The following is a 21430-nucleotide window of genomic DNA, read 5'->3' as shown; positions in this document are numbered from 1 at the left end:
AGAGGAGGGTTCATTTTGCATGCAACTTTTCATCAACAGCCCCATGTTTAAATGTGGTCTAGATCTTCCTTCATAGTAAACCTCATTTTCTGAAGAGGTATGAATTGGACTGAGTATAATGCAGTCACTGCTGAACATCATGGTGCACGTCTAGGAAAGCAGCTGAAGTTAGCTGAACTTAGGATAATGCTCCGATGTCTCAGGGAGAGATGATTGACTTCCAATAACCACAACCATTTTGTGTTGGGTGAGGTATAACTCTAGCATGTGGAATACCTCACCATTGATATCCTCTGACTTTGGTTGTACCAGAGCTCCTCAGTGTCCCACTTGACCAAATGGTACAATGGTGTCAAAAGCAGGTTCTCAAAGATTATTGCTGGAATTCCACCTTAACCATGTGAAGACCATAATGGAAACCTGAGCTGTGTGTCCTTGACAAGAAGTAGACAAGGAGGTGACTGTTGACCAGTAGCTTTCACTTGACCTGTCTGGCAATAACATTCTCCCTTACATTTCCAGTGATTTGAAGGTGAAGTGATGGAAGAGTAATTCAAATGTTCATTTTGTGGACAGAATATACCTAACCAATTTCCCATGTTCCAAAAGTGATTATGTACTGATTCTGGAAATCTGAAATAAAAACATAAAGCTTTGAAAGATGAGAATAGCACAGCATATCTGTTTTTATTTTAGTTCTCCATGGCTGGTGGTAGGTCAAGATCTGGAACTTGTATAGCTGGGATATAGTCTGGGCTCATTTAGCCTTTGTTGAATCCACTGCTCTCAGGTATTTCTTGATTTATTAGGAGTTTGAAGAGATTTGGCATGTTAACAAATACACTCAAAAACTTCTATTGCACTGTGCAGAGCATCACTGTCAGGCTGCATCACTGTCTGGTATGGAGGAGCTACTGCACAGGATCAAAAGAAGCTGCATAAAGTTGTAAATCTAGTCAGCTCCATCTTGGGTACTAGCCTACAAAGAACCCAGGACATCTTTAGGGAGTGGTGTCTGCGAAAGGCAGTGTCCATTATTAAGAACTCCAGCACCCAGGGCATGCCCTTTTCTCACTTTTACCATCAGGCAGGAGATACAAAAGCCTGAAGACACACACTCAGTGATTCAGGAACAGCTTCTTCCCCTCTGCCATCCAATTCCTAAATGGGCATTGAAGCTTTGGACACTAACTCACTCTTTTTTTAATATACAGTATTTCTGTTTTTGCACATTCTTTTAAATCTATTCAATATATGTAATTGTTTTATCTGTTTATTTATTATTATGCTTTATTTTATTTATTTCTTCCCCTCTCTCTGCTAGATCATGTATTGCATTGAACTGCTGCTGCTAAGTTAACAAATTTCACGTTACATGCCAGTGATAATAAACCTGATTCACATGGATTGAATTGGCCATAAGACCATACTACATAGTAGCAAAACTCGGGTCATTCGGCCCATCCAATCTGTTCCACCCATCGAATGGACTGAAGACCAGCTTCTGTACAATGAACAGTCCAAGGGTATTCTCATGAGATTTACTCTGCAGATGGACCCAAACATTGGAAGAGTATGGAAACATTTCAGATAAAAGAAACCTGAGGAAATACTTGATTCACCAGTAAGTTTGTTGTTCCCCTCTCTGCCTTGTGGCACATCAGGTGGCAACCTTGCCATTTCTTTAGCATTTGGCTCTTTGTTTATGAGGCTGAGTTGCTAGCTCAACACTCAATGGATGGAAAGCTTGCAGGGAACCAGTTGGATTCGAACCCTGGACTACTTGCCTTGAAGTCCATTGCAGGTGCCCCTACACCACTGGCTGGCTAACCAGTAAACTTGGTAATCTCATTTAGGGCATTCCTTGGATTGCTTGCAACATGCACACCTTGTAATTTTAACAATCGAAGTCTGCAAAGAGCATAACATATTTTAACTCGTGTTGCATATTTTAAAGGGCATGTTTGGAAGAAAATTACACCTTAAGCAAATTCCAATCTTTATCCAATTTAGCCTCCCTTAGTTAATATCATATATAAGTTTAATGATATTTATTAATTGAATTTAATCAAGGTAACATTTTTTCAATATTAGCATTAAGGCTGTATTTTGAATAACATTAAGACTAAAATTGCAATTTATATAGATATTGGGCATAGTTTTTCTTTGCAAATTGTGTCAAAAAAGGAACATTTCTGAATCCTACAGAGCTGCACTTGATGATTTAAACATGAGAGGACTTATCTGCTTGTTAAAGAGATGTATCACAGCTATTCCCAAGATTGGTGCTAGTGTCCTTCTCTCTTGTGAGATTTCTGTCTTACTTCAAATTTTTAAAGTGGGAGTAAAGGTGAGAAACTATTTCTCCTCTGGTAGTCCCTCAAGATAATCAATGATATGTCCTTGATCTGGTTCTGTAGGTACTGAGACCATTGTGGGGACTACAGTTGAGCCAGGAGTCACCAGATAGGACAAGTAGATTTGGAAGGTAAAAAACTCCACCTACTACTTAACAATGGACTTCAAAGTCCCCAAACTATTGACTCAAGGCTTTCAGTGTCTTCCCAAGTACTTCTTCTTCACTCTGAACACAATTGGTCAGTGATAATTCTGCTTATTTTTCTCCCCAAGGAGACTTTGAATACATGAGGAGTGTTTGATGGCTTTGGGCCAGTACTTCCTAGAGTTTAGAAGAATAGGGGTACGGGGGATCTCATTGAATATTGAAAGCCCTAGATGGAGTGAACATGGGGAGGATGCTTCCTATATTGGGGAAGTCCAGGACCAGAAGGCACAACCTCAGATTAGAAGAACATCCCTTGAGAATATTGATGAGGAGGAATTTCTTAAGCCAGAGGGTGGTAAATCTGTGGAATTCATTGCCATAGATGACTGCAGAAGCCATCATCGGGTATATTTAATGTGGAGTCTGATCATTTCTTGATTAATAAGTGAGTCAAAGATTATGGGGAAACAACATAAGAATGGTGTTGAGAGGGATAATAAATACCATGATGGAATGGTGGAGCAGACTAGATAGACCAAATAGCCTAATTCTGCTCACATATCTTATGGTCTTATGAACACATTCTTGAATCTTTTCTTTTGTGGAATGGGATATGAGCTATGAGCATCTTGTGTCAAACATGTGACTGATAAAGCCTGTCTAACAAAACTTACTGGCTGTGATTAGGGCCTCAGGAGAGAGATGCTGACTAAGAACAGAATGTTTTTGTTGTTTCACTTATCCTTCGAATGAATTCGGAGAATGCTGTTGTAGGAAAGCAGCATCCATCATCAGAGATCCTTACCATCCAGGCCATGCTCTATTCCTGCTGCTGCCATCAGGCCGTAAGGTTCAAAAGTCTCAGAACTTTCACCACCAGGTTCAAGAACAGTTCCTACACTACAAGCATCAGGGTCTTGAACAAAGGCGCTAACTACACTCAGTTGCCCATCATTGATGTTCCCATACCCAATGATCTTAATTTAAGGACTCTTTATCTTGTCATCTCATGTTCTCATTATTTATTGCTATTTATTTAAATTTGCTGTTGCACACTTTGTTGTCTTCTGCACTCTGGTTGATCTTTCATTGATCCTGTTACAGTTACTAGATTTGCTGAGTATGCCCACAGTGTTGTATATGGTGACATACATGTACTTTGATAATAAAATTTGCTTTTAACTTTTTGAGCTTTGAAAATTGTGAACACAACTATTGTGGTATCTTTCCAAAGCCTTGAGAAACCTCTTGTAGGTATCAGAAGCACACGAGGAAAAGGCTCACAACTGGATCACCACATAGGTCACTAGACTTTTGCCAGATTTGTGGACTTGATCCTCGGCTAGCCACTTTCATAACCAAACTTCCCTAATTTACCTTCCATTATGGGAAATATGAAACAACATGGGTACCATTCACAGAGTCTGTGGACCATGATGTAGAGTGAAAGAACAGATTTCATTTAATTAACAAGGATGATATAAGTTCGTGTTTAGTCTTAGAAAACATGTACATATTTACCGTGGAATATGATTAGATTAAAGGTTTTTAATTCCATGAAATAAATCATTCAATTTCAAACTGCATTTGCTTCAAATAATACTGCTGTTTGAACCTTATTTATTGCCACCTTAGAAACATGATGGATCCTCAAGTTTTGTGAGCAATTTTATCTCAATATTACTAACACAATAGGCCAACACTTACTCTTACTTGCTCAGGAACAACCCTTGAATAACATTCCAGCAGGTAAGTCTGTCCTCCAAGAGAACCACAACCTTGTCACAGGGTTTGGAGGCTTGCGTGCCTCGATGACCTGGAGGGCTATGTTGGCTAGAGTCAGGGCTTTATGCTTTGGCTCTTGGTAGGGTCACCCATGCCAAACAGGTCAAAGGGTAGAGGCCAGACTAAGACCTCTAGATTCGGAGATTCAGCTCAAGGCTAACAGCGTTGATTGGTAAAACAAAACTCTCAGGGAAACAACAAGAAGAGTTCTACATCTGAGTGTGATGGTATTCCTGAGTCTCCACCCGGGACTTGCATGACTGATAGGAGTGAAAACTGAGCTACTGACACAATGAAGGAAGACCCAAGTGCCACCAGAGATGGAGGACCTTCATTGCTGCCCTAAGTGCCAGTGACATAATGGGCAGTAGGTAGGTAAGTAAGTCTATACTTTACTGATTATTTTAAACCAGATCTACATTGATTGAAATCAAAACCAAATGTTACCAAATGACATCCGAATTTTCTGTTGCTCATTAATATCTTGACAGGTAGGGGAAAAATTAATTTCAGATTCAAGCTTTGGTCTTTTGCCTTGCTTACTCTTCAGACTAATGTGAAGTTCAAAGAAAAGCAGTTTCATAGTGGACAGTACAATCATCTGTTTTCAATGTAAGTGAGCCAGCAAGTTCAGTGTCTGCTTTTTCAGCTGAAGAAGTTCAATATTCTTTTGGAGGCAAATACAACGGCTTTCAACTTATAGAACACAAATATAGGCTGCAATAAGAAATTACGGTTTAAAAACTGACCTAGACTTTGGCTGCCCTGTTGTAGTAAATTAGCAACTCACATTTTAGGTCAGAAAGATCTCATTTTGTGTATAATAGCAAAAAAGAGTACTATTTCAGTGAATCTGTGGGAACAGGATAATGATTAGTCCTGCCCACTGTTTTTCAACAAAACTCCAGCGAGAGCTTGTATTGTATGACTTTAGAATAGCTCAGAAATCCAATTTAGTAAGAGTCAACCACGAGAAAAAGGGGGAGAAATGAAAACCAGTACTGATAGCAAAGTTTACAATGTTTTCCACTCTATTATACCAGTACATAAAAGAAATGAACTGCCTTCCTACAGTGCAATGGTTGAATGTATTGATGTATAAACAGCACTTTTTTTCTACAGAGTTCTTTGTGGTCAGTTTTCAGATCCAGAGTGGTCCAAAGGAAAAAATACATCAATCATCTCTTTGACAGATACCAGAAGTTAAAACACAACTCTTGACTGCTTTCAAGGCTGGCGTAGTACGACCACATTATTTGTTAAATAAGATTTTCTACAAAGATACAACATATAAAAACTGTTAAATATATAACTTTAGGTTTCTCAAAATACATTTAATGATCCTGTTTTCAAGAAATGTTACTTTCTCCTCTAATGTGATTTTTTTTTATTTCTGGCGGTGGATGGTTGATTGAAATGTGACACAGGCCGCAGGTAGCCAGACATGCTCATTGCGAATGTTGTTGGACAGTAGCTACTATTGTGCTGGGAAAGGAAATAAAGAGCTTCAAAGGGTTCACTTTTTTTTTGTTCTTTCTTTCTGGTTGAAATACAACATGACTTAAGAATGAGAAATAAGTCAGCCAAACTAAACAGGAGACTAAGATATCCTCCCAGCGCAAATGTTCATATGTGTCTTTTTTTGTGACAGGAAATAAACTATTTTATCTCCATGCTCCATTAAATCCTTAGACATCTTACATCAGGACTCCCTTTATTTTTTTTCCCAATAAAGAATTTACCCTAGCCAGTAATGATTTATTTCAGCTCTAGGAAAGAAAAACTGAATCAAAATCCATCAGAAACCCACTACAATGGAAACCAGTAAAGCTCATTCACAATGAGATAGTGTCCACTTCAGCATTCTCCGTGTGTTCTTTGGTCTACTGTTCTGTGAACAACGATGAGGAAATAGATGTATAGACGTCAGAGAGAGAGAGAGTTACACGCATAAAAGCACAGTGTCTTTGTTTGAGGAGCCTTCTGTAACTCTTCTAATGTCCCACCTGAAGCTAAGATTCACCACCTGCTAAGGACTGATAGAAATAGTTCAGTCTTCTGTAAAAACAGGCTCTCTGGGTTGCAACATCAATAGGACAAAGGCAAGTCCAACTCCGGCTGAAATGTAGGGGCAACGAGTTCCAAACATGGTCAACGTTGCTGCCATCCAAGATTGGCTCAGTCATCTATGTGCTGCACCTGTTCATCTTCAGAATGAGTGAAACTTCAGCTCTAAAGTCATAGATGGGATTGTGTCCTTTGACTCACAGTCAAAGAGAATTGAGGAAATAACGTACACCAGGTGACAGTCTGCAGCAGAAGAACGTGGCTAGGGTAAATAGGTCACTCAGAGTTCTAAGCTGCTCCTAAAAGGATTCTTTCTTGATGCATTTGTCAGGAGACCTGCAAATCAATAGAAACAAAGATGAAAACATTATGTTTTACAATCACCAAATACAATGTTAATTAATCACACAATCTCATGGGAAGTCTAGAACTTGTTAGAAGTTCAGAAAGATCAAATGTTTCATCACCAAATTTCTGTTACTTCACTTGCAACTAGTAAGCATAGTGAAAGGTTTCACCAGGACATTGCGGTCATGGAGAAATAGTATTAGGGCAACTGGAATCCACCAATGTTGGCTAATTATTGTTGGGCTCATAAGCAAGAACCCTCAGATATTGAGTACAAACAAAATTAATCAACCAAACATTTTTAGCTTACTTGAACTATTGCAAAGCATCAGCATCATTATGCAATTAAACGCATTCCAATTCAATTAAAGTTAAGTTTTTGTTTCTCCAAATTCCTGCATAATACAAGTAGTCTGAAATTATATTTGTGTTCTTCTTCAATCATAAATAAAAAACAATTCTGAGAAGCAACACTTACAAAAAAAAAATTGTTGCCCAGTGTATTTAAAGGCACAAAAGGATACAGATCTAACGTGGGCAAATGGATTAGTGCAGATGGGGATAAAGGCTGAAAGGCATGCCTCAGGGATCTGTACTGGGTCCAATGTTGTTTGTCATATACATTAATGATCTGGATGATGGGGTGGTAAATTGGATTAGTAAGTATGCAGATGATACTAAGATAGGTGGCGTTGTGGATAATGAAGTAGGTTTTCAAAGCTTGCAGAGAGATTTAGGCCTGTTAGAAGAGTGGGCTGAAAGATGGCAGATGTAGTTTAATGCTGATAAGTGTGAGGTGCTACATTTTGGTAGGAATAATCAAAATAGGACATAAATGTTAAATGGTAGGGCATTGAGGAATGCAGTGGAACAGAGTGATCTAGGAATAATGGTGCATAGTTCCCTGAAGGTGGAATCTCATGTGGATAGGATGGTGAAGAAAGCTTTTGGTATGCTGGCCTTTATAAATCAGAGCATTGAGTATAGGAGTTGGGATGTAATGTTAAAATTGTACATGGCATTGGTGAGGCCAAATTTGGAGTATTGTGTACAGTTCTGGTCACCGAATTATAGGAAAGATGTCAACAAAATAGAGAGAGTACAGAGGAGATTTACTAGAATGTTACCTGGGTTTCAGCACCTAAGTTACAGAGAAAGGTTGAACAAGTTAGGTATCTATTCTCTGGAGCGTAGAAGGTTGAGGGGGGACTTGATAGAGGTATTTAAAATTATGAGGGGTATAGATAGAGTTGACATGGATAGGCTTTTTCTGTTGAGAGTAGGAGAGATTCAAACAAGAGGACATGAATTGAGAGTTAAGGGGCAAAAGTTTAGGGGTAACACGAGGGGGAACTTCTTTACTCAGAGAGTGGTAGCTGTGTGGAACAAGCGTCCAGTAGAAGTGGTAGAGGCAGGTTCGATTTTGTCATTTAAAAAAAAAACTGGATACGTATATGGACAGGAAAGGAATGGAGGGATATGGGCTAAGTGCAGGTAGGTGGGATTAGGTGAGTGTAAGCGTTCGGTACGGATTAGAAGGGCCGAGATGGCCTGTTTCCGTGCTGTAATTGTTATATGGTTATAAAACGGACATGGAGAATTGAAAGGCTTGTTTCTGAGTTGCAAATGTATATATATAAACTAGCCTGGTGCAAACGTTTTAAAAGATCTGAAATAAACTCTTAGGTTTTCCAGCATGGTGATAATTTCTACTTTACTGGGATCTCCTTTGGAAAAATCTGAATTAAAATTCTCAAAATGCCAATGTGGGATTCAAATTGCTGAATTACTGCTCTAGATCAACGGTCCCCAAGCTTTTTTATGCTATGGTCCCCTACCATTAACAGGCTGGGAACTTCCGGTCTAGATTCTTCAGTTCCCAACTCTGTGTGAGTTTTCTGTGTTAAACCAGTCACCACAATCATCTGTGTTTTTGTAGTTTTACATAAAAAAAAGAATATTCCACCTTGGAGAGAAGAGAAATTTAACAAGCAAGCCAACACCTCACCCCCCCCCCACTCTCCCCCCCCCACCTTGCCCTGTTCTCACCATCAGAATGGATATAGTTTATCAAATCATTGCAAAATGATGAGAAAAAAGAAATGCTGTTTAATCTTCTATCAACAGTATTTCACACATTCAGAACAATATACAGTTTATGAGGTCTGCTTATCAGAAAAAAGTATATAATTATCTGATAGAAATGCTGTGGCTTATTCTCTCAGCTGGGAATCTAGTTATAATATGCAAACATTTGGTCTATCCTCAGTAATACAAATTATGCTTATTTGGCAGCTAGCAGTGGTATCGCAGACTGCCAACTGACAGAAGTTCTCCATCCAGATGTTTTGGACTCTCAGGTTCAAAACATCTCAGAGATCAGGGACATTTCCAGCTTCCTGATCCACCAGCAGGTTCACTGCTGACCTTAGAAATCCAGTGCTTGCTTGCTAATGAGAGAGGCTGGATGAGGTACTGCCTAGCTCCTCCCATGGCCCTGGGATACAGGGGCAGGCAAGATAACCTCAGTGATCTGAATGGAGTCAGTACCTCCAGAAATACAGCAGAGATCAGAGGTATTCCACTTTATTTTAGTATTTTTAATTATTTTTAAATCAATTTTGGTTACTTAAATTATTTAATATTTTTGATTATTTAAATTTTAAATTCAGTACCTTTTATATTTGCCGGTTATTAAAGACACTATCTGACTACTTTTGCTCTCTCTTTGCACTACTTAATAATTTTTTATATGTATTTCTTATAGTTTATATTTCATACATTGCACTGTTCTATACTCATTTACAGGAACACAGATTGTCGCTGATCTCAGTACATAAAGACCAAGAAAGACATCAGTTTAACTGGGACACCATGGAGGTTCTGGTGCAGGCAAACCCGAGAATTTTTATAAACGTGGTTCCCTTCTAATAACTCCGTAAACCAGCATATTGAAATAGATGCCATCTACGGACCCCTTAGAGCCAAAGAAAGGCAAGGCAATAGAATTCAAAGGTCAACTGAACGGGTAGCCAATTAGGACTGAGGCAAGCCAATGGAGGTCAATATAAATGCGAGCACTTCCAGAGAGAAACACCGACAGCCGTGCACTGAGGATGTCACCTCGACTGGTGATGAAGTGTGGCCAAGCTAATTGCCAAGCTCGGTGAACACCGCAACATCAAACTGCACTGTACTGCTACCACCAACCAACCGAGTTTGTGACATATGTCAGTGATAATAAACTGAATTCTGACCCTGAAAATGGTTCAAAGACCTTTGAAAACAGAGGGTGGCAAAGGCCAGCAGGGTGGGTCAGAGATCTGGGCCTTGGTAGAATGCTGGCTGAAGCTTGTTCACTGCTTAGAATTGACCCACCCCACACGATGGTTTCTTGGGTGCAAAGGGTCTGCTCGTCCTGGTCTCAGATCTGGAAGAATCTGTGGCTGAGTCAGTCAGACCTCACAGATACTTTCTGACTGCAGTATTAAGGTATCCCTGTAATAAAATGATTTTACAGAATATTGGCAAAATATAACCCTTTTATTGGCAAAACGCTAACCCTTTCAGTATTTCATTTTAAAGTTCCTTCATGCTAAACACATTCAAAGCACATTTATTATCAAAGAATGAATAAATTGTACACCTTGAAATGGGTCTGCTTATTGGGAGCCACCAATCAACAAACCAAATATCACAATTAAAAAAAATAAAAAGGAAATAAAATTCAAATGGATTTCACTGCCCCTTGCACATCTTCCCACAAGTGATCTCTGAGAAGTTTTAGTATCAAACTACAGTACTGTGCAAAAATCTTGGGTTTATTTAGTACTGTGGTGAGCATTCAGTCCATGATAACAGATGAGAAAAGCTTGTTTAACTCAACAGCTGTTTTAATTGCAACAAGCAGAAAACAGACCGGGTGCATTGACACGGGGAGAGAACCCCCTCAGTCACATACAGATGGGGGGAGCTGATCATTACACACCTCAGTTACAGTCAGGGTGACCCACAAACACACATGCAAATAACTGTACAACTCGAGCTAAACTGCAACAAGAAATGAACTTGAACAAACATCGCACCATAATCCCCGAAAGCATTTTAACACAAGAACAATGAATAGCTCTGGTCATTAGAGATACTGGGGCAGGCTGTTGACCATGCCCCTCCCGGAGTGCCACAGTACGTGCATGCACAAATGCATGTGCCTAAGAATTTAGCACAGTACTTTGATAATAAATTTACTTTTGAAATGTTGAACTTTCAACAACAGTGACAACATTCCAAAAAGCAAATAGATGTCTGTAAAGTGCTTTGGTATCCCTCCAAGATCATAAAAGGTACCATAACAAATGCAATCATGGAAGGTGCCACATATATTTACCTTCTTCAACATTATTTATATCAGGTCTTTATAAGTTTTACCCTAATAAACAGAGAACTTCAATCATGAAAATCAAGAACAGAGGAATGATTGCTTGCAGTCTCTCTTTGCACAAAGTATTATGTTTTGTAGAAACACAAAATATTCTGCAGGTGCTGAGAATCTTGCACAATATACACAAAATGCTGGAGGATTCAGCAAGCCCGACAGAATTTATGGAGAGAATAAAGTCAATCTTTTGTGCTGAGATTTTTCTCTTTTCCTCCACCGCCCTCACGATCTGTCCATCACTTCCCTGCGCCCTCACCTGCTATTTCACGTCCCAAAGGGCTGTAGAAGGAGGAACCTAATAGGTCCTATTAGACTGCTCCTTCTTCAGCACTTAACCTCTTCCAACTCTTTACATCACCAATCCCACCCCCCCCCATCCACCAACTTCTCCCTTCACCATGTCTCTCTGATCACCTGCCAGCTTGTACTCCTCCCTCTCCTCACCCACTCCCCACCTTCGTATTCTGGTTTCTGGCCCCTTTCAGTCCAGTCCTGACCTACAGAGTTCCTTCAGCATTTTGTGTGCATTGCTCGTGTTTTGTAGGAATATCTGCAAGCTTAGGTTGGAAATTATTCTGTTTCAAACAAAAATCTTAATATTAAAGCCATTTTTATCATTTGCAGTTGGTTGAATTATATCAAATGAACAGGAAGCAAAGGTTACCTGGACCTCCTGCATTGAGAAAGATGAAGGTGAAACTTGTCTGGCTTGTAGAGCCCCCTTGTGGCATTTTGTGAAACTTCATTTACTTTTCTTAAAATAAATTAATACAAATAATGGAATTTGACAAGGTACAATAAACCCTCTCAAATCTCAGTGCATCCCAAAGGCAAATTAATTGAATTGTTTCCCAAAGCACTGGAAGTTATTAATTCATTCCCTGTACATTCCTCAGTGTCAAATATGTCCTGCCAGACAAGTCATTTCCTCGAATATATTCATACATTATGTTGAGCTACACAAGGAAAAAAATAATTTGAAGTGGAATAATTCCTTTAAACTGAACAACTCTTAAAGAATAAAGCAGGCAGTTACTTAATTTGGTAAAATAAAGCAGATTAGGGACAAGGTTATACTCTTGGCATCTGTTTATTTTTGTGCTTTTTATTCCCTGCCAGACGATAACACACAATGACGGAAACAATCACATCGGCAGCTGAAAATCTTAGATTTGTTACAGTGAAGTTGGCAGCAATGTCAGCGCTTGAACAGTGAACCTGCAATCGCAGCTTCTGAAAAACATCCTTCATGATGCACGGGAGTGTCGTGGTTAGGACAATGCTGTACAGCTTCACCAACCCAGGTTCATTTCCCACTGTTGTCTGTAAGGAGTTTGTACATTCCCCCTGTGACCGTGTGCACTTCTTCCAGGTGCTCCAGTTTCTTCCCCACAATCAAAAGACATTCCGGTTGATAGGTCAATTGGTCATTGTAAATTGTGCTACGGAAGTCTGTCCATGATTTGGCGAGGATTAAATCAGGGGTTGCTGGGCGGTGTGGCTTGAAATGGTCTGTTGAAGTGTTGTACCTGGCTGTGGCTGCTGTCGCATGCAAACAGCTATTGGAGCGACATGTGAGAGCTGAGTGTCCGGTGGGGACCAGAAGTGAGTGAGCGGCCCCAGAATAGATACAACAAGCCCCTTCACCAGAGTTGCTCCCTGGATACCCCATCCACCCCAATAATAATAATAATAAATAGTAAATAATTAACACTGAGGCACAAGTTGTTGAGTCCCTGAAAGTGAGCCCATAAATTGTGGAATCAGTTCCATGTTGACTTGTAAAGTTATTCACACTGGTTCTGGAGCTAGCTTGGGGGTACCTGTGAATGATCCACACACTGTCTTACAGAAAGTCTGTTCATGATTTTCCTCATCAGCACAAAAGTGATAACAAACATTGCGGCTTACATAATTGTACAAATATATTTAAAAATGCAAGTTTGAAGTGTACTCAGGTTATCTGCCGATGAAGGTATTAGCCTTTTAACTATCTATTTAGATACAGCATTTGATAGGCCTTCTTGTCCCTTCAAGCCACACCACCCAGGAGCAGTGGGAAATGAACCAGGTGAGGGTAGCCGGTGGACTGGGTGGGTGAGATCTTCAGTGAGATCCAACGGCAGGAAGGTGGTACTGCAATGCTCCGTGGAAGGGCATGACAAGGCACAGAAGATGTCATGGTCATCCACTGCAACCAGGGAAGACCCCAGCTTGTGGCACTTGTTCGTACCGCAGGACTCAGACTTCTGAGGTTGAGAGTGGAACTACCCCAGTGCAAAGTCTTCTCCACTTTAAGAACTCTCTTGCTCAGGTCTCTTGTCATTGTCGGGCGTGACAGACAACCAGTATTATTTATAGTTTTTTGTATTTACACAGCTTGTCTTCATTCCTGTGTAGTTTTTCGTTGATTCTTTTGCATCTCTTTGCTCTACTGTGAATGCTGACAAGAAATTGAATCTCAGAGTTGTGCATGGTGACATAGACGTATTTTGATAATAAATTATTTTAAACTTCTAAGTACAGCTGCTGGTGGAAGGACTGGTATACAAAATAAATGCAAATGTGTAATATTTTGAAGTTTCAGTGTAATTCTACTAGCAAAACATGAAGCAAGCCTGAAAATTTTCTCTGTACATTATAATACTGGGGTCTGCTGCAGTGCATTGTACAGAACAAATGCAAATTGTAAATAAGAGATTCAGCAAGGGGCCACCACTATCACAGGAGAGTGTGCAGTCAGTGAAGGAAATAATGAACATTTCATTTGCCATATCAGGGAGTTTGTTTGCTTCCATTTATTAAAATACTATTACATATTTTAATAATCCAGCAGTTGCAAAGGCAATAATGCTGATCTGACCTGGATCAGGAGAGTACTGTAAAACACAGCAGAGAAGACAAATTCCGGGGAGTTGCACCCTTACTCGCTGAAAAAGCTTTCTGTACCTTGCATGCTGTTCAGCACCTCAAACCACAAATGCAAAAAGCAGATTCATCCTTCAGAAGAAAGTATGGCACAACAACAATACAGCAACAAAATCCTTTCTGCTGGTGTAAGTATAAATATATTAAACTGATGAGAAAATGGACCCTGGAAGTCCAAAATCATGAGAGATGGAAATGGGTAAGGTCAGCCAACAGGCTGAAGCTGTGTAGGCCAATCCCCCGTACAGTGGACACAATGGAGTATAGAAACACTGATGAACTCCAATGATACCATCGACCTTGGACAATGGAGAGGGGAGGTTATTAATGGCTTGAGCTAAGGCCCCAAGCAAACGTGACCTAATGTGCAAATACGCTTAAAACTGAATTTTGACTTTAGTCTCATAAAGCTCTTGTTTGCTTTGCAATAAATACCTACAGCATTGTTTTACCCTGAGTTGTAGAAGCAAGTTATTTGAATCTTCATCTAAAAATAATGAAAGTGGAAGATCAGTTTAAATTATTTACGTGTGGTGAGATTAATGCTTTTGTTAAAGTGCCGTCAAATTCCAGGCAACACTTTTGCTATGATAATAAATTTATTATTTCAAAGTTCAAAGTAAATTTATTATGTGTCACCATATACTATCCTGAGATTCATTTTCTCACAGGCATTCACAGTAGAACAAACAAATACAATAGACTCAATGAAAAACTAAACCCAGAGACTGACAAACAGCAATATGCAAAAGGCAAAGTGTGTGAGTAGAAAAAAAACTAGCAGTAATAATAATAATAACTGACCTGGAAAATTTACAAGAAAATAAGAACTGAAATGACAAATTTCAGAAAACACTATGTACACTTCAATGCACTTAGATTAACACTACTCAGGGACAGAAGGAGGAAGAGGACTAACAGACATAAAAGATTTACACAACAGTCAGATGAAACCTTTAAGGATATATTTTTATGAATGAAAACAGATATCAGCACTCCACATGAACATATGCAATTCTGCTAAGAAGTATACACCAATAAACTTAAAACATAACCCAGAAAAATGAAGAAATTATCACTACAGATGCAAAAGTTCACCATGGAAGAGCATGACCCTCCATTGAAGAATTCCACATGATCGGAGCAGACTAAATGTCATTAAGGAAGTGTTGAAAGCCTGGTTCAGAGTTGGAGAACTCTTCCCAGAAACAGAAGGGTTCCTTGTGGCAATACAGGACCAGGTAGTTAACAAAAAAAAAAATCAAGAATACATAATAAAAGACCAAAAAATTCAAGATGGTAAACGCAGGAAATGTCATGAGAAACCAGAAACAATCCAACACATTACAGGATCCTGCAGCAGTTTAACTCAATCTGATTACTTACAAGTGGCAAACATCATTCAGCAAAATCTTGCTTTAAAATACAAAGACACCATACTTTACAGCAAATACAAGTCTCATCCAACTTTAGAGTCAGAGTCCTACAAATTATATTACAACTGATGTGTTATTACCGATAAACCAATACATAATAACCACTCAGCTATGATATTACATGACAAACAAGCAAGAAAAACTCTTTCAATAGATACAGAAATTCCAAACACATATAACATAAAGAAATCAATAAGTGAAGAACACCACAAATATGCAGAGTTAAAACTGGAAGTTGAAAGACTATGGAACTTGAACCGGGTATACATTGTTCCAATAGTAATATCTACAACTGGTATCATCCCAAAGTCACTATGCAATAACAATAAACAATTATGGCTACACAGCCCTATGTAGATCTCCAGAAAGCCACAATACTAAACACCACTAGAGTAGTCTGAAAGTTCTAGCAAGTGAGAAATGAGTGTGCTTGACTACACCCATACCTCAGGCTTTACCAGCTTGAGCTGAGAATAAATGAATAAATTAAATAGATAGATAGATAGATAGTAATAATACTGAAAACGTGTGTTGTAGAATCCTTGAAAGTGAAGCTGTAGGATGTGGAATCATTTCAGTGTTGTGGTGACTTAAGTTATCCATGCTGGTTCAGGAGCCTAATGGCTGAAGGATAATAACCGTTTGTGAACCTGGTAGTGTGGGATCTAAGGCAAGTTTGAGGATCATGCCCAAATATGAGACCAACTCATCAGATGGATGGTGTAGAACAGCAATGAAAGCTGGGAGATGTTGTCTGACCAAGGAATGTTATTCCTTAATTACATAAATACTGAATATTTAGTTTTACCACCAAATAAACATACATCAGAGAAAAGTTAGTGCTTATAGTTCAAAATGAAAATAGCTATCAATACATTAAATTGATGCCAATCTGTGATAAAATGTTAATGAAGAATAAATCTTGCAGCTTGAAATAGTCAAAAAGGATTTAAACAAGCACATTTATAAATTCCCTAGTTTTTAAGCTCAAGTTGAAATAACTAGGATTGATGACATTAGTGCAAGGGCTACAGGTGAAATGACCTTAGTTACCTGAGTGAAATTCACTGCACTTAGGAATCCACAGCAAGGCTAACTCAGTGCTCAGGGACTGAAATACTGGACAAGAAATTACATGCAACTAGGTGGTTGGTCAGTGGAGGGTTGGACTTGCAAGGCTTTGTCAAGTGTCCAGCTGAGCACTGCTGGATTTGAGTGCAATAATAACCACTAAGACAAGATTCTGCGGATGCTGGAAATCTTGAGCAACACACACAAAATACTGGTGGATCCTAGCAAGTGAGGCAGCATGATAGAGGGTCTTGGCCCAAGACATCGAATGTTTATAGATACCGCCTGACTTGCTGAGCTTCTCCAGCATTTTGTGGGTGTGTTGCTCAATAGTAACCATTACTCTGAGGCAGTCTGCTTCCACAGCCTGGGATCAAAGCTGAACCTCAAAGCAGAAAGGTAGAGTCATAGACAGTACAGAAGAAAAGTACTGCATAGTAACAGGCCCCTTAGCCCATCTAGTCTATGTTAAACCATTTAAGCTCCCTCCTCCCATAGACCTACACTGGGACCATAGCCCGCCATACCGCTACCATCCAGGTACCTATCCGAACTTCTCTTAAACAGCTTTCATACACCAGTTGTACTGGCAGCTCGTACCACACTGTCACAACCCTCTGACTGAAGAAGTTTCCCCATGTTCCCCGTAAACTTTTTACTTTTCACTTTTAACCCCGGTGCTCCTGTTGTAGTCCCACCCAACTTCAGTGGATAAAGCCTACTTGCATTTATCCTATATATACCCCTCATAATTTTGTATACCTCTATCAAATCTCTGAACTTTCTATGTCCCAAGGAATAAAGTTCTAAACTATTTAACCTTTCCTTATAACTCAGGTCCTCCAGATTTGGCAAGACTATTATTTTGTTCTTAACTTTACATAAAATGTGCAATTTTTTTCTGGATAAGGATTTAAAGTATAAAAAAATTGTCAGCCTTCAGAAGTAAAGTAATATTCAGAATTGTACATTTTACTGTACAATATACTTTATATGATGATAAATTATATGCTGTTTTTGCAATGGTTTCTTACCTTGCCTAACAAAGAGTTTATGCTTGACCTTAACAGAATCTAAGGCAGTGGTACATTTGAAATGTAATGAACTTGGAAAGCAAATGAGCTTGCTTTGATGACAGGCACCGTGATACAGCAATGACAGAACCATTAGTCAATTCCACACAGGGACGGTCACAACTATTTATTACATAGCTATTTCTGAGTTCCCCAATTGTTAACCATGGCAATATTAAATTGATATTAGCTGAAAACTTTTCTTTGTTAAGTACTCATCGCGGTGAACCATTTGATATCAGCAGAAAGAAATTCTGCATTATTTCTCTTGAAACGAGTAGAACACTTGTGATTTTGTGTAACCAATGAATTCAAAAGGCAAATTCCAAGGGCTCTTGGAAAGGCCACTGTAAAGGTAAGCAGAGTCATCCTTTGTTGGAATCTTCTTGACAGTTCTCATCAAGCTACAAGGAGGCAGATGAGATTTCCTTGCCCTTTCATCCTCCCCACTAATCTCCCTCCCGATGTTTATCCCTGCAATTCTACACCAGAGTTCTACACCAGCCCATTCAGGGCCCCAAATAGTCCTTCCAGGTGAAGCAACACTTTAGCTGTGAATCTGCTGGGGTCGACTATTGTGTCTGGTGCTCCTGATGCGGCCTCCTTTTCATTTGTAAAACCTGTCAAAAATTGGGGAGCCGCTTCATCGACCACCTCTGCCCCATCCGCAAAATCCAAACTTCCCGGTGGCCAAACATTTTAATTCTGCTTCCCATTCCCGTTCCGTCATATTGGTTCATGGCCATCCTCAGGGTGGAGAACCAACACCTTATATTCCATTTGGGTAGTCTCCAACCTGACGACATGAATATCGATTTCTCCTTTCTGTAAAAGAAAACCCTTCCACTCCCCTCTTCTTCTATTCTTCACTCTAGCCTCTTAATTCTTCTCATCTGCCTATCACCATCCCCTGGCTACCCACTTCCCTCCCTTTCTCCTTCAGTCGACCCTGCTCTCCCATCAGATTCCTTCCTCTCCAGCCCTTTACTTTTCCCAACCACCTGGCTTCAGCTATTACCTTCTAGCTACCCTCCTTCCCCTACCCCCACCTTTTTGTTCTGGCAGCATCCCCCTTCCTTTCCGGTCCTGAAGAATAGCCTTGGCCCAAAACATCGAGTGTTGGTTAATTTCCGTAGATGCTGCCTGACCTGCTGGGTTCCTCCAGCATTTTGTGTGTGAGACTTTAAATGTTCTGTAGCAGTCATTTTCTGCAGCATGAGTAGGTGACATTGGTGAGTATCCAAGAAGATTAACATTGTTGGACATTCTGGGTGTCCCATCAATCAAACATACATGGAAGACCCAGAGGAAAACTGTGGTGTCAGTGGAGAGCTTGGATGAGTTCCAGGTCATAGTCTACAGATGTTTTTTTCTACATAATTGGATCATGCTGTTCCTGTAAACAAAACTGGAACAGCAGGCTGCTGTTTATGGGGCAAGACATTAAATGGAGGCTCCACCTGGGATCTCAAGTGTATAGAAAAGATCCCATGAGACCATTTTGACAAGCTACGCAAGCTTGCTCCTTATGCTAGTCATCTTTTTCTTCCTGAGAAATAAATCACTGCTACCATTATTACAGTACTCGATCTCTGTTTCTGGTGCTTTGTTGTATGTAATTTTCTAACATCACCATAGTGACTACATTTCAAAACTGTTAAAAGGCTGGGAAATGATTTGGGACATCCTGAGATTATGGTGGCACAACCTAAACACAGGGTTTTCTAAAACAAACAACCCTCTTGTAACCAAGAGAGTGGGTGATGATAGGGCACTGCCCTGCCTCCTCCTGCCTCTACTCCATCCCCAAAAGATGAACTTCCTGCTGGATAATTATATTAACACCTATTCCCATTCTGACATGTCAGTTCATGGCCTCGAGGCCACTCTCAGGGTGGAGGAGCAACACCTTATATTTCATCTGGGTAGCCTCCAACCTGATGGTATGAACAATGATTTCTCCTTCCTGTGAAAAAAAAACTCCCCCCCCCCCCACTATTCCCTCTTCTTCTATTCCCTACTCTCCCTCATTCTGGCCTCTTCCCTCCGCTCACCTGCTTATCACTTTTCCCCCGGCGCATTTCTTTTTTCCCTTTCTCCCACTGTCCTCCCTCCTCTCGCATCAGATCCCTTCTTCTCCAGCCCTTCACCTTTCCCACCCAAATAGCTCCTCTCCTATCATCTTCTAGCTATCCTTCTTCCCCTCCCCCCACCTTTTTATTTTGGCATCTTCCCCTTTCCCTTGTCAATTCTGAAGGAGAGCCTTGGCCCAAAATGTCAACTGCTTATTCATTTCCATTGATGCTGCCTGACCTGCCAAGTTCCTCCAGCATTTTGTGTGCGCTGGTCTATATTTCCAGCATCTGCAGAATTTATTGTGTTTATGACAATGGACGTTATCTATTAGGACTCTAACAAGGCCCATTGACAAGGTCACTCATGGCAGGCTAAACCGGAAGGTTAGATCACAGGAGATCAATTGGCTTGGATTCATAATTGATTCAGCAGTAGGAAGATAGTCAAGGTTTTTTTCTCTGAATGGAGGCCCTTGTCTAGTGCTGCACGACGGGGGTCAGTGCTGGGACCTTTATTGTTTATAATTTATATTAACGGTTTATTAGTTTGTGGATGATACCAAAGTAGGTGGCGTAGATAGCATAGAAGGTTATGACAAATTACAACAAGATCTTGATCAGCTGGATATGTGGGCTGATGACTGGCAAATGGATTTCATTACAGATAAATGTGAAATATTGCAGACTGGAGATCAAGCCAGGGTAGGATTTCTACAGTGAATGGTAGGACCCTGGGGAGAATTATGGACCAGAGTGAGCAAGGAGTGTAAGTGCATAGTTCACTGAAAGTGCCATCACAGGTAGATAGGGTGGCGAAGAAGACGTTGGTATATTGGCTTTCATCAATCACAGCACTGAGTTGGAGTTTGGAAGATACGAGGGGCGATTGATAAGTTTGTGGCCTAAAGTAGAACGAGTTAATATTAGAAAACCTAGCACATTTATTTTTCCTACATTTACACACTTAGTCCAGCGGTCGTAGAGCATACGGATCCCTTCTTTGTAGAAGTCGGCGTCTTGGACCTCCAGAAGTGGTCCACAGCATGGGGTGATTGATAAGTTTGTGGCCCAAGGTAGAAGGAGATGAGTTATTAACTTCAAACTTTCTGCATTTTCACTCAAAGAGTTGAACTGCACGTGCATGTAAAGAGAGCTGTATAACTCATCTCCTTCTACCTTAGGCCACAACTTATCAATCACACCTGCTGTGGACCACTTCTGGAGGTCTGAGACGCCGACTTCTACAAAGAAGGGATCTGTATGCTCCACGACCGCTGGACTAAGTGTGTAAATGTAGGAAAAATAAATGTGTTAGGTTTTCTAAAATTGACTCCTTCTGCCTTAGGCCACAAACTTATCAATCATCCCTCGTATAATGCATTTGTGTAACACGTTAGTGAGGCTGCACTTGGATTATTGTTTACTGTTTCAATCACCTTATTGTAGGAAAGATGTTACTAAACTAGAAAGAGAGCTGAAAAGATTTACTAGGATTTTGCCAGAACTTTGGGGCCTGAGTTACAAGGAAAGGTTGTGCAGACCAAGACTTTATTCCCTGGAACATAGGAGATTGAGGGCTGACTTGATACAGGTGTGTAAGATCATGAGGTCACAGACAGCGTGCAAGCACATCGTCTTTTTCGGGGGGGGGGGGAGGAGGTTGCTAAAATCAAGGAGGCATGAATTTAAGAACAGAGCTGAGA

General features: G+C 40.1%; 1 protein-coding gene across 5 annotated transcripts in view; it reads right to left on the bottom strand.

Annotated features, from left to right (window-relative positions):
- Positions 1-3961: 3961 nt before the first annotated feature.
- tafa5a (TAFA chemokine like family member 5a) overlaps positions 3962-21430 on the bottom strand; it is a 778752-nt gene continuing 761283 nt past the window's right edge. For all 5 annotated transcript variants that reach the window (XM_073066373.1, XM_073066370.1, XM_073066372.1 and 2 more), the window contains one exon: positions 3962-6694. Coding sequence is in view for 2 of the 5 variants with exons in the window: in XM_073066374.1 (XP_072922475.1) it covers positions 6686-6694 (9 nt within the window). In the remaining 3 variants the exon portion in view is untranslated. The remainder of the gene's footprint in view (positions 6695-21430) is intronic.

This window comes from Hemitrygon akajei, chromosome 14 (assembly GCF_048418815.1).
Source record: "Hemitrygon akajei chromosome 14, sHemAka1.3, whole genome shotgun sequence".
Lineage (NCBI taxonomy): Eukaryota > Metazoa > Chordata > Chondrichthyes > Myliobatiformes > Dasyatidae > Hemitrygon > Hemitrygon akajei.
Note: the sequence above shows the minus strand (reverse complement) of the source record. Positions and strands in the feature narration are given on the sequence as shown.